Source organism: Macrobrachium nipponense, chromosome 7 (assembly GCF_015104395.2).
Source record: "Macrobrachium nipponense isolate FS-2020 chromosome 7, ASM1510439v2, whole genome shotgun sequence".
Lineage (NCBI taxonomy): Eukaryota > Metazoa > Arthropoda > Malacostraca > Decapoda > Palaemonidae > Macrobrachium > Macrobrachium nipponense.
In genome coordinates, this window is record NC_061109.1 from 113,212,001 (window position 1) to 113,226,933 (window position 14,933).

At 41.6% G+C, this 14,933-nt stretch overlaps 1 protein-coding gene across 3 annotated transcripts in view; it reads right to left on the reverse strand.

Annotated features, from left to right (window-relative positions):
• Positions 1-14,933, reverse strand: part of LOC135217107 (uncharacterized) — a 172,532-nt gene that overhangs the window by 61,741 nt on the left and 95,858 nt on the right. For all 3 annotated transcript variants that reach the window (XM_064252801.1, XM_064252799.1, XM_064252802.1), the window contains 3 exons: positions 14,619-14,717; positions 13,288-13,426; positions 4,461-4,582 (listed from right to left, as the gene is read on the reverse strand). In XM_064252801.1, coding sequence (XP_064108871.1) covers positions 4,461-4,582; positions 13,288-13,426; positions 14,619-14,717 — 360 coding nt within the window. The remainder of the gene's footprint in view (positions 1-4,460; positions 4,583-13,287; positions 13,427-14,618; positions 14,718-14,933) is intronic.

Consider the following 14,933-nt stretch of genomic DNA (forward strand, 5'->3'; position numbering starts at 1 on the left):
GCCCACACCGGTCTCTGCGTGCGTGGTCCAGTGGGACCATCGCGTGAACAGCGGTGATGGTCACTCCGTGAGTCTAGGAAAGCGTCATCGTCCTTGCCAGCCCCCACGATCTCCTCCAACCACTTGAGCGTAAGATCTGTTTGGTCCCAAGACTGAACCAGGCTCGTGGCCAGACCGTAAGAAGTGCATTCATCACGGTCAATCCTGTTCACCTCGTTCCGTCGTCTGAGTGGGGCTGAGCGTGCGCCTGACAGGAGACAGCCAATACTGTCCTACGACTCTTCCAAGTCCTCATCGAGGCTGAAACCTCTCAAGAGGACCGGGAAGGTCAGCCTCCAACTGTCTCTGCGTGCACGGTCCCGTGGGAACGTCACGTCAACCCTGGGTACCGGACGATCGCTGCGAGAGTGATCGCTGGTCTGACGAGAGTCACCTGAGCGACTCTTACCATCCTTCTGCTCCATGCCTGGGTCCTGACACAGTGAGAGTACTCAGCAGTATGGACCTTGGCTGCACAGTCACCCCACTCGGTGACGCTCATAAGCGAGCGGCTGAGACGGTTCCTGGTCTGGAGGTGAAACCTCTGGAGCCGGGAGAGGAGGTACCAGCGGTGGCTGGAACCTCCATGGTCCCCATCTTCTTCTTCCCTGAGGAAGGAGAGACAGGCTGGCCCTGGAGGAACGGGAGGACCAGCGGAAGACCCACCTGTCTCACCGGAGTGAGACAGACCCTTAGAAGTCCCGTGACGAGACTTCTTCGTGGGGGAGACCACCTTCTCTTCTATGACAAAGCCTTAAAAGTTGAAGGGGTGGAGACATGAAAATAAGATGATCTCGAAGAGGAGGATCACGACACTTGACAAGCTCCCTTCCTCTTCGATTCCTCCAAATTCAGCCAGACTTCTACCATCAGGAATAGATAAACATCATAGGGCAGCATGAAATCTTCGTCCAGTAACGTAACTCCAAGGTAGTAGTGGTAAATGAATATGATTATCAGCAGGGGATCAGTACACACACTCAAGGATCGGTATCACAACATGCTACGAGTCACAGGTACAATTCCAAGGTTAGGATAACCAATACGAAGAGCTATGCAACCAATACATACTGCTGTAAACACAATCACCACTGTTAGTCTGTAAAATAAGGGAAAAATGATTAAAGTAATAAGGATACTCCTCTTGCATCCAAAGTAATAAGGATACTCCTCTTGCATCTAAGGGCACCGCCCTCCGAAGTGAGAGGAGATCCCACAAACATCAACACCACACGCCCCTTCTTCTACTTTCGTCCGATAGCAAGTGAAAGGATGAAGAAGAGAAATTACCATAAATACAAAACAAGGACAAACCTTTAAAGTTCCCCTCAGTAATTCCCAGCGTAAGCGTAGTTTTCTAATGAATACATGTCTTGTTACAGGATCAATATCACTCATGTTAAATACATGTCTCATCCTCACGTTAAATACATATCTCGTCCTCACGAGATATGTATTTAATGTGTTGGCATACCTTTGCTGTCGACTCTTAACACATGTAGAGAGGTGGCTATAAAATCTATCACAAAAAGTGGGTTTGTATATTAATTGAATTTAATATTAATATCAAACACTGTGCATACATATAAATTTAAAAACAAAAATAAACCAGAAAGATCCCACCATAGGAAAAAAGATCAACGACCAGTTAGCAAGAGCTCACAAACACAAGTCTTCATCGGAAGATGGCCGAAAGCAAAGTGGAGTGTTTACATCCGGGCAGGCTAGCTTACCCGCTTGCCACATGTTAGTTACTGCCTAACCAACTTGTTCAAAAATTTAACTGCCGTGATTCCAGCTATGCCGAAAGTAATTCCTTATGTAAAGGACCGAGGGTTTGTATATCGTGTAGGAACAATCTTAATATAACAAAAACCCTAACAGAATGAACAGCTACATCACAAGCACAAGCCAGTACTGAGCAGGGATTTCACACATTCATGTGGTTGGCTCATGAACAACAAATCAACTGGCTCAAGTGTACCCTGTAGTAGAGTATTTTGTATAAAAGATTCTTGCTCCTGTTCTATCTTGAGCTTGTAAAACATTAACTACTGTACTTACAGTATAAGTGAATTCTGGGTACCTACAATGTGGGAGTGAATGAGCACCTCACTTAGGATAGAATAACCGGTACAAGTACAGCAACAGTTTGTTCCCAGGAAGAAATACATTCCTTCCTTCCTCTTTTGCCGTTAATACCTCCTTACAAAACATGCATAGTTAAGATTTTTTTTTCTGCATCCAAACCGTTTTCAGTGATATTCAAAATCGAGTGATGTCTACCAAAAATCTTAAAGCCGTCCTTGGAGAAAGTTTCTTAACATTTAGACAGACTGCTCTTACCAGTGGTTCTGCCATTTAGGTCATCACAGGATAGTACATATCCTGTTTGGCAATCTTTAATATGATTTATATTAAGAAGTACTTCCTGTACTCTACGTAAAAGTAGATACAACTCTTATTGGCAGATCAACAGGAACTACATTCTAGTAAGCTGCCATGTCCCACTGCCAAGTAGCTGGAAGTCTTCCATTCCCACTGCAAAACTGTGACACTATCCTGAGGCTAATTCTTATAAATTTAAAATAGGATATAATAGCAAGCACAACAGCCTTATTTTTCTGACTTTCACAGATGTTTTTTGTATGTATTTGTTTATTAATCTTTCTCTATTATCCTTCAATTGTAATTTTCTAAAATTTTTCTCTTCTGTCACCTATGGGTATTCAGTTTGATTCCTTGGCAAGTTAACAACATTTTAGGCTTTTCCATATAAATGTTATCGCCTTTTGAAAGATAAAAAAAAATGCAATGTGAATTCATATACGTATTAGCTTCCTCTGTCATTTCAGCCACCACCAAGAAACTGTTTTCAGGCTGATTGTCAAAAAGGTATTCTCATCTGGCACAACCCTCTCTCACCATTGGATTTAAGACTAAGATGGAAAATACCTTGGTATGAGTTTCCAGAGTACATAATGACCTTTGGGGTGCAGATTAGGCAGGGCAGTCATTGTCAAGAAGCCATGCTGATAGTATTCACAAAAGTGAGGTTAAATGAGCTATAAAAGCAGAGATGATCAAATACAGGCAGTCCCCCGTCCCCCTGGTTATCAGGGGGTTCAGTTCTTGGTGAGGTGCTGATAAGCGAAAAACTGCCATTAACTGAACCTTGGTGATTTATGGTGCGTATGGCACCAAATTTCGGTTAATGGTGCCGATAACCAGTTAATGGCACCCCTGTTAGGTACACTACGGCGCCATAACGCTATGATCAGCACATAATGGCGCCAAAAACCGAAACTCGGCTCATTATGACGCCATAAATTGCCGATTTTATGGCGCTAAACAAGCCCCATAAAACAGGATCGCCATTCACTGGGGACCGCCTGTACCATCTCTCAATCCCTGGTCAGACTATTCTCCTTTTCCTTTGACGCTCCTACGTAGGTTTGTCCATCTCGATCAAAATCCAGAATCCTCAACTTCTGGCATAACTGATCAAATTACTTTTGTGGTACCTTCCATGACTACATAACTTTTGACCTTCATTGTACCTTTAGTATTTCTCATATAATAAAATGAAATTGATTTACTACTACAATGAAACTGACTTACAACTATGAAAATTAATACCACAAACAAAATACATATAAACACCTTGAATAAAATACCTACAATTTTATATTGATTACCTTTAAAATAAAAATGGCAACAGTCAATCAAGGATACAATAGTACAGTTTACTATATGCTCAAGGCATATGGTAAACAAGTTATGTAATTTGCAAAGCAAGGGCATTAGCAAATGAAATTGGAACACTCCTGTAAAGTCACACAATGGGATTAAAGCAATTAAGTTTCATCTACCAACATAAAAAAAAATATATAAATAAAAATCAAAGCAATAAAACCCCAACAATTACTCGGATTACATAAGATGATGATTAAAAGGAAAAGATGGAAGAAGCAAAATCTTTAGGATTGTCATTTCAATCAGAACTACTTCTGCTCCAAGGTAAGACTACAATAATTATTGAGCTAGAGTGAACAAGAAGGCATATAATCTTCTCCTGATGGTAATTCATTGAGGCTGATGCAGTATTCAGTGTTTTACATTCACATTTAAGGATCTACTTTTCATGATTTTGACAAACAAGTGCACATTTATAACAGTAAAATTTAATTTCATAATTCTAGAAAAAGAATATGAGTTGGTAAAATCTTCAATAACTAACAATTTTTATGAATGTCTGTTGATTATCTGAGAGTTTTAAATGTGGAATAATGTGACAATAATCTGAAGCACCACAATATAAACCATATGTATGTGAAAAGTGACGAAATACTAAAGTTCAATGCATGAAGTGCAACACATCTCATAGGAGTATATAGTGTAACAATAATTGAGAGCCTTACCTTATTACATTTGGGGCAGTTATATTCCCCATTAATACAGTGGGATGACACATGAGCTTTCAACCCCGCCACAGAGAAGAACCCCTCCCGACAAATGGGACAATCATAACCTTTACAGCCCTCTGCAGTGATAGAAAATATATGTACTGCTTATATCTAAGTAAGAGAGCAGATTTCCTAATTAAAACTTGTGATTAAAGTAAAGATTTGAGTTTGTCCATATTAGTGCATTACAAATAAAGATTAAAAGGAAAGACTATGTTAGATGTAAGGATTAAAAAGGAAAGGCTTTATTACATGGAAGGTAGAAATAAAATAATTAAATTATTAATAAAATCATATTGAGAAAACACAAAAAGACAAACCAATGGGAACTTGAGGCTAACTTTGGTTTCAGTGTGATATCCCAATTGTAGATCAAGGTACCTCAAGTCAGCAACATCAGGATATCAATAACTTTGTTGATGAGAAATTTAGAATGTCAGGGATCTGCCAGTTAATTACTATATAAGGATACATTATGCTTAACTTTCCTTTGTGTATGGTTCACCTTTATTGTAGAAAGAGAAAACTGAACACATACTCAATATTACTATCAGCTTTCTCCTTTTACCATTTTTAGATTACAGTAATACTATAATGAATTATATCAATAAAGAATTCAAGAGATATATCGTATATATTTCATACGAATTCTGCATGGTGCACAGGATCCAGACTGAATGTCATTCCTGGAAATGCTGGCAGCCTACAAGGTATATATATTAACTTGAAGCTTACGCAGAAAGACTTTGTGATTTGTTAAATTCTGAAGAGTAGCATGTAAAAAGTTTTTCATGTTTAAATCCTGTTTAAAAACTTAATACGTACAGGCTGCCCCCAGGTTACATCAGGTTCGTGTTAAGTCGTTCCGGACTGAAGGCACTTGCCTCATGGCGATGTTAACCTGTTTTACAGCACTGTAACCTCGACTTACAGCACTGTTGCTCTTTATTACCATTATAATTATGATGATTTGGGTTAAGGCGATTTTTGGCTTACAGCGCCATGCCGGGAACAGAACCTTAACCCAAATCCTCCTAATTATAATGGGAACAAATAGCACTTACAGCTCTGTTACAGCACCTTAAGTTCAGGTTGCAGCATCATAAAGCAGGTAACGGAGCCATAAATCCACTTACGGCGGCAATGTGGTTAACAGCGCCATAAGGCAAGCACCGTAAGTCAGGAACAACGTAACCCAGGGATTGCCTGTACTTTAACAGGTATCAAAACATAAAGATGAAGGATTTTCTGATCAACAAAGAATCACATGACCAGTTACTTCTTCCATAGTAATGTAGAGTGAATATAAACTATACAAATTCAAAGTTAGTGACAACGATTATTATAATCAATGAAACTGTACTCATTCCTATTATTACAGTTCGCAGATATGTGGCTGTTTGCACAAATAATATACATATATCATATTTGCCATTACTGTATGCTGGGTAAACACAAAAATTTTTCCTAATAACGAAACATTAAAAAACAAGCCTAACTATTACAATAAATTGTATTACTAATAATAAAATATTGAAAACAAGATGAATTATCAGTCTGTTATCACAAACTTATGAAAAATTGCTCATAATACGTTGGCAGTTAGCCTGTCAGCCATTTGTCGCGGTAACACACGCATCAGCAGTTAGCCTGTTGACCATTTGTCATGGTAACTGTATTACATGCTCAGAATAATACATTTTTCCCAACAAAATGACAAATTTGTAACTAATTTGTATTTTTCATAACTAACAAACCTGAGGTCTTAACATTAGGATTTACTAGCGCCAAGCTGGAAACCGGTAGAATAAAAATTAAACTTGTGCGATCCAGGGACTATTGGCATCTATACCAGGTCATGGGGAATGTATACCCAGAATGCCCTCGGCGTCGTGTGACCGACCCGCCAGTTATACTTCTAACCCAGTTAGACTGCTAGAGGGGTGGTTCAAGGTGGGCCTTTAACTGTTAAGACCTCAGGTTTGTTAGTTATGAAAAATACAAATTAGTTACAAATTTGTCATTTGTTCATACACAAAACAAACCTTCAGTCTTAACATTAGGATAGACTTACTTATTGGAGGGAGGTAAGTCTCTAACTGACTGGGAGTTTGCCACCTATATCCATTTCCGAATATTAGGAGTATTCTAAGAGAATGGACTATAAACCCTTGAACCAAAGATATAAGGAAATCTATTGGTTTCCCTCACTGGGTGCTGGTATCATGCCATGGTTGATAAACTATGGGAAAATAGAGGACCCTCCATTCTCATAAACCACTCTTGTCCCTTGTATCTGGATCTACCATCACCCCTCCCTTCCTTATTACCGAGAGGGGTGTGTTGCTACTGAAAAGTATACTATACTCTAACATAACTTTACTGTATGGCTGACCACCTCACCTGCATCTAGTCCGTTCCAGCTCATGATGGTATTCTCCTTCATACTGCCCCTAGGTAAAGGAGTAGAAAGAAAGTAGTAAAGAAAAAAGACCAGTCATCCCATTCATTCTACTTTCATACCTTCATCTTAGACTAGACACAAACTGACCCGCCAGGGGTACTGGATGAGTTATACTACTTGATGGGCCATCACCACTGGACCCAAGGAAAAGGTATCCAAGGATCTATGGGCAACGTCTTTTAAATAAAAGGAAGTGAAAGTCGTTTGGCGTTTCCAAACACCAGCTTTCAGAATTCTCTCCACAAACAAATTCTTCTTGAATGCCAAAGAAGCACTCAAGCCTCTAATGTCATGAGCCCTAGCCCTCTCCTGGCTATCTGACCCCGTCTTCTGTCATGTAGGCATTCCTGATCGTTTCTCTTAGCCAAAACGATATTGTATTCCTGGAAACTTCCTTTTTGTTCCATCCTGTACTTAGGAACAACCTCCTGCACCCCGGCCTGAGGTGCCTTGTCCTCCTAAAGTACTCTCTTGTTACCCTGACGGGACACAGAAGCATCTCATCTTTGTCATTATCTACAAAATCTACCAGAGAAGGTATGGAAACAGTCAAATCTGCCGTCCACTATTGATGGGTTTTGAGTCTTGGCCACGAATTCTGGCACAAACTCGAATGCCATTGACTTCCAACCTCTCGAGTGCTTTACAATAGATGACAGGCCATGTAGTTCCCCCACCCTTTCGGTTGAAGCTAGGGCCAATAAGAAGACTGTCTTTAGGGTCAGGCTCCTATCTGTGGACTGCTTTAGTGGTTCGTAGGGGGGTTTTGTACGACTACTTCAGTACCATGGTCAAATCCCAATCTGGGGCTTTCAGTTCCTTTGGTGAACATGACTGCTCAAAGCTCTTCATCAACATGGCCAACTCCCACGAAGATGTTTCAGGCGTAAGACCGAGGCTAGAGCAGCCCTGTACCCCTTCACCGCAGACACAGACATATGGCTTTCTGTCCTGAGATATATCAGAAAATCTGCTAATTGCTGAATAGTGGTACTGAGTGGAGACAAGTTCCCTCTACAACACCAATCACAGTATGCTGACCATTTTCCTTGGTATACTGCTGCCGATGACTTTCTGATATTTCCTGCCATCTGCGCTGCTGTTTTTTGTGAAAACCCTCTCGCTCGCAAGAGATACTCGACAGTCTCCACCCGTGAAGTGATAGGGACTTCACCGACCGGTGGTACCTCTCCACGTGTGGCTGACATAGCAGGTTGTTCCATAGGGGTAACTCTCTCGGCATGTCTAAGAGGTCCGGAAACCATTCTGCCTTTGGCCATAATGGAGCTACCAGTCATTCTGAGGTTCTGAGACTGCATTACCCTGTTCAGAACCTGATGGATTAGACAAAATGGAGGAAATGCGTAGACGTCCAGATTGTCCAATGGGTGTTGTAGCGCATCTTCTGCTACTGCCTCTATGTCCAGGACTACCGAACAATACACTCCCAACTTTTTGTTGTACCTGGTTGCGAATAGGTCTATGATCGGCCTTTCCCACAACCTGAGCATTCTGTCCAATACTTGTTGGTGCAAGGACCACTCCATTCCCAGGATCTGATCCCTGCAGCGCAACTTGTCGGCCACTATGTTTCTTTTCCTGGAATATATCTGGCCCTGATGTCTACTACGTTCTCTACAGCCCACTGATGAAGTTGAACTGTCATCACATGTAACTGTCGAGACACTAGACCTACTTGTTTGTTTATGTAAGCTACTAGTGTGGTGTTGTCTGACATCAAAATCACTGAATGCCCCTGCACCCTCTCCCGGAATTCTTGTAGTGCTAGAAATGCTGCTTTTAGCTCCAGCACGTTTATATGGAGTTTTCTGTCCTGCCACTCCATTTTGCTGAAACCATCAGCTCCTCCATATGCGCTCCCCAACCTTCTAGTGATGCATCTGAGAACAGCAGGAGATCCGGGGAGGGTTGCTGAAGGGGAACACCCACTGTCAGATAGCTGTCCTTCACCCACCACAGCAAGTCTTTCTTCACTTCTGCCGACATGGGAATCTGCTCATACGGGTGATCTACTATTGGTGACCAGAACTCCTTCATCGTCCATTGTAGAGATCGAAGGTGTAACCTCCCTTGTGGTACTAGCTTCTCCAAGGAAGTTAGAACTCCCAGTACTACCTGCCACTGTTTTGCTGGCTGTGTTTGTTTTTCCAGAAAGGCATTCACCACTTGTTTGCATTTCTCTACTCTCTGGTCTGTCGGGAATACTTTGGCTTTTATTGTGTCTATAACCATTCCCAGATATAACAGCTGTTGACTTGGATCCAACTGCAACTTCTCCTGATTTATCACAATGCCTAAGCTGTGACAAAACCGTAGAAGGGTCGCCCTGTCCCTGAGTAATTTCTCTCTGGACTTTGCTATCACCAGCCAATCGTCTAGATATCTTATTAGCCTGATCCCCTGAGCATGCGCCCATGTCGACATGAGTGAACACTCTTGTAAAAACTTGAGATGTTGTCAATCCGAAGCACAGAACTTTGAACTCGAAAACTTTCTCTGCAAGACTGAAGAGGAGAAATTTCCTGGAAGACTGATGGACTGGGATCTGAAAGTATGCGTCTTTCAAGTCCATTGTCAGCATAAAGTCCTTGATCCTGACTGCTTGTAGAACTGTCTTTGGAGTTTCCATTTGAATCTGGTTTTCCTTATAAACAGATTCAAAAGTTGACAGGTCTATTACTGTCCTCCCGGGTCCCCACTGGCTATGGGTACAAGGAAAATCCTGCTGTAAAACCCCTTTGACGGAATGGATACTTGTTCCACAGCCCCTTTTTCCATCATCTTCTTCACTTCCTCTTGCAGAATAAAAGCCTTCTGAGGTTCTTGAGCATAAGTAAGGTGAGGCAATGGCTGTTCTGTTAGGGGTGGGGATACTTCGAACGGAATCAAATACCCGACTCTGAGAACCTCCACCACCCACTGCTGTGCTCCCAGTTCCTGCCACACCTTCCAGAGATTTGCCAGGCAACTCCCCACTGGTGTGGCTGAGTGATGAGAGGCGCCTATCCTATCGTCTTGAGCCCCTTCCTCTTCCCCTAATCCCCCTTCCTCTGTTATTTCTATTGAGAAAGGGCCGATGAGTAACTTCTTTGGGGAAGAGGGTCTTGTTGCTCTATTAGGGATGTTATGCCTCACTGGCTCCTTCCGAGGTATTTGCTGCTGCCTTACCTCCATAGGATTAGCCTGACTGCTAGATGTTTTCCTAACTGCCTACTGTACCAATCTATCGTTAGTGTCCATCCTTCTTCTATCTAAAGCCTCTACTAGTATGGCCTCTGGCATCAGCAATTGCGACTCTAAGATATTCCCATTCCTCATTGCTAGCAGGGAATCCAAATCAACAGTGCGACTTAGTCTAGCCAAAGCTGCATCCCTCCTCATTAACAGGATATTTGCCCAAACATTGGCACTTGAATTTGTCAATTACACAATTGCTTTGGCACCTAATTGTAGTAATCTAATGAACACTGATTCATCCACTGCCTTCCTCGTCATTTCTGAGGATGCAATCTTTGCAACTGCTGTCGACCAAAGATCCAACCAAGAAGCAGTCTGAAAGACAGAAGAAACTGTTGCTTCTACAGTAGAAGCCTCTTGGCAAGTCATCGAAGGGCATTCCATTTTCACTTGATCTAAGGTTAATCCAGGCCTTAACCTTACCATATTTAGGTTAATTTGTTTAGACAGTAAAGGAACCGTCGGTGTCGTATAATATTTTCTATGTTTCATCACTGGAGGAGGGATAAACTTAAACGATCTATTTGATCTTAAGGAATTATCCCTTTCCGCAATCCGTGCGTTTTTACGTGTTGTAAAACAGACTCCGCATGATTTGAACAAGGCAATTCCCACGACACCTTGGTATCCTTTTTCGCACCAAACGCCATGTCAATCCCCGGAGGAAGCATACTGGCAGGTGTTTCCGTTCTCTCCAAAAGGTTATTGAATTGACGAATCAAATCAATCACCTCAGCATACAAAGCCAGAAACTCTTGGTTCTCTCCTTCCTCCGGTTCTAGCGTACTGTGCTCAGCCACAGGAGACGCTATCTCACTCCTATCCCCTGACAAACGTCCGGGTGCTTCGTGGCCGTCTGCCCCTACGGCTGCGGCGGCTTTGATCTCTGCTGACCGCCAACGGCTCGATCCCGAACAGTCAGCAGGAGAACGAGACCGCCTCACTCCTTCTCTACTCGCAGATCTAGAGTGAGAATCTCGCCTATACCTCCAAGATGAAGGCTCTCTAAAAATCGAGCTTACTTCCTCTCCATGATGATTAATATCGTCTCCAACGACCGTCGGAGATTTCAGCCTTGATCCTTCATCTAGGCGGACAACGCCTTCCACCAACATATCAGACAAGGTTGCCAACTCGCTATTTTTCGACCTTTTAATAGGAGCCTTATCATCTTTTCTCCGTATCTTAAATGGTCTTACAGGCGAAACCGGTATCTGTGCTCTATCCTTTGCTGCACTTTTCGCCCCCAACGCCGATTTCGCCAACGACACTTTAGATTTTCTTTGACTCTTTATAGTCTCTACTGGCAACTCCGTGTCGGCTGTTATACCATCGGCAGCCGACTCGCTCGTTCGGACTCTTGTAAACGGCTTCACCCACTAGCTTTGAGCTTACCAGCCACTGACTTCTTGCCTTTCTTGCTGACTGGGATGTGACCGTCCTGGTCCGAAGATGAAGAAGAATTCACTCTTCTCCTCTTGGCCCGAGAAACTGTCGCGAAATCCAGTATCCTCCGACGATGACGCCGAGCTAGAGGAAGAAGACGACGAATCACGCCCTTTCTTTCTGCCTTTCTTATTAATTTTATTCTCTAGATCCTGTAATTTCTTCATTACAGTGTGTACTACCAAGTCAGAAAGTGTATTTGAGTCCGGAGGCAGCAAAGAAGACTGAGAAGCAGTAGGCTGTGACGTCATCGCGTCTGCCATGTCAGTGTGTTACGTCGGTTGTGACGTAATCTTGTAGGGAGAGACTGGGCTGCTGCTGCTGGCATCCCTGCATTTGCAGCAAAACTACCCCTAACGTTCTGCATTGCCGTAACCAATGGAGTTGTTAGCGTAGCTGCAACATTATTTCCCATAAAGTGCAAGACCGGGGGATGAGGAATATTTAGTGCTGCCGGATTCTGCTGGAACCGTGACGCCATATAATGCGACAGCAAACCTTCCAAGGTTGGTACGCCTGGAAGGCCTAGCTCCTCCCACGTACCTTCCATCCTGTTCGAGTCGGGAACAGGCACCTGGAACAAAGATGGCGATGCTCCCCCCTCCCTGCTGGGAACAACGGAGCATAAATATTATGCATCAAATTACCCAAAACCCCTTCTGGCATTTCTGAAAATGAATCACTAGGAGAAACTGAAGGGGTATGGGACAAATCAAAGGCAGGTGGTGAAACATATGGAGCAGTCTGGTGCATTGCCGATACAAAAGAAGCCGGCAACACTTGGTCATCCAAAGATGGTGTTGACTCCTTTCTTTTGTACTGGCCTTTGTCATAAAACTTCCTCCACTGTTCCACCGACCAACCACGACAAACAGAACAACAAGGAATAGTAATTGAACATACATTTTCCCTGCACCTACTACACGTTGGATGAGGATCCGTCGACACCAAAGTTAGGAATCTTGAACACGGAAAGCCACTGACTCCAGGACATTTCCTTTGTCTTGTCTTCGAAATGGAATAAGATCCCGACGGCAATACAAAACACTCCATCTCACCACTTACACAATCTTACAGCTCACACCCACACTGAGCACACTCAGATAAAGAGAATTAATAAGAAAAATGAAAGTGAAATGGATAAAACGGGCAAACTAAAACCGGCTTTAAACAGATACAGAGAACATGTCCTATCTTAAAGGCGGTAGAAAGATAACTGGCGGGTCGGTCACACGATGCCGAGGTCATTCTGGGTATACATGCCCCATGACCTGGTATAGATGCCAATAGTCCCTGGATCGCACAAGTTTAATTTTAATTCTACAGGTTTCAAGCTTGGCGCTAGTAAATCCTAATGTTAAGACCGAAGGTTTGTTTCGTATTTGAACAAATCAATTTTAAAATATCTTTCAATAAATGTATGATGAAGCATACTAAAATTGTTTCATTCCACACAATATCTTTTAAAATAGGGGTGTGTCTTATGCTGGCAAATGTGGTATATAAAAAAAAAAAGGCTGAAAAACACATGTTCAAGTTACTTCTGGGACAGACAAAAGCTAGCAAAGGATCAATTCAAAATACAAAAATATCAGTCAATGAAAATTAACTTACCAATATGAAAACGGATATGTGCAGTGAGAGCAGAATTACTACAAAATCGTCTCAAACAAAGATTGCATCGAAAAGGCTTCTCTGCTTCATTACCATGGACACTTTTATGTGCTTCTAAACGAAAACGACGGGTAAATGACTGGAAATAAATACATAATTACAATTAAAACAAACTTCATTACCATGGATGTTTTCATATGCTTCTGAACAAAAGCAAAGGATAAATTGGAATAACTACATAATTTTTAAAGGCTTCTAAACAAAAGCAGTGGATAAATTGCTGGAATAACCACATAATTACAATTAAAGCAAAGCAAATAACATCTATTCTTAGACAACTTAGAACTCCATACTGAAAAACTAAAACTATTATTTAATGTCTCTGTAGCTATAAATTTTTGAACCTCTCTAAAATCTGCAGTGCTTACTCAAGCACACAATTTGAACCTGAAATCTAACAACTATCACAGTACAGGCAGTCCCCGGGTTACGACGGGTTCGGCTTACGACGTTCCGAGGTTAAGGCGGTTCTCAATTATATTCATCAGACATTGTTTCCAGGGTTACGACGCCAACAACGCTGAACTGGCAGATGAAATATGACACCAAAAATTTTAAAAAAATCAATATTTGAAGGTTTTTTTATGAAAAATGTAATAAGAATGCAGTTTACATAGTTTTCAATGTACCCAAAGCATTAAAAGTAAGGTTTTCTTAGTATCTTTTACAATGTTCCGGCTCACGACGATTTTCGGCTTACGATGCGTCTCAAGAACGGAACCTCCGTCGTAACCCGGGGACTGCCTGTATATGCAACTTAAACCAGATATTGAATAACTATAAAATAAATGCCTCATAGCTTAAAAATTAGCTCTGCACTCATGTTTGTAAGAGGCACTGGATCAGATGTAGTTTCAGAAAGTTTCTTTAAGTACTTTTCTTTTAGTGCAGCATGTATTTACCAACACCAAGTTGGTTTACCTGGTTTCATTTTACTGACCACATAGTAAAAGCTTGCTTTTACAAGTTTTAAGCATTTATCAAACATGTGTTAAGGGTTGATACATACGACATGTTAATAGACCTCAGGAACCCTATAGAAAGCAAGGAATCCTGTACACCTTTCCTACTTCAACAGAACTAGTTAACCACATGATAGAGAAGCCTGTGTGCATGCACCCACCTACCAGATCAGCTTTTTTTTTTATTCTTCTTTCCATTACCTAATACATACAACAGTATCACCATAACAACTATACTTTCTTAATACTGTCAAGTATAGAAAAAAATATTTTCCTACATGTAAAAATATAAAAAAGAAACTCACAAACCTTGTAACAATAATCGCACTTGTAAGGTTTCAATGATCCTGGATGGAAGGCACCATGCTCATCAACGTGTGACAATAAGGATTCGTCTGTATCACATACCTGAAGGAAGAGATACACTGGTATCATTTAAAATGTTAAAAAATCACGCAATCAGACAAATGAGACCAATATTATCTCAACAACAGGAAGTATATGGAGATATAAATGAAAATAACTACTGTATACTTCCGTGCATAAGAAGACCTTTAGATAAGACTGGGTGAAAAAAAAAAATCATGGCCAATTTTCATGAATTCTCATATCTGTTGTATAGGA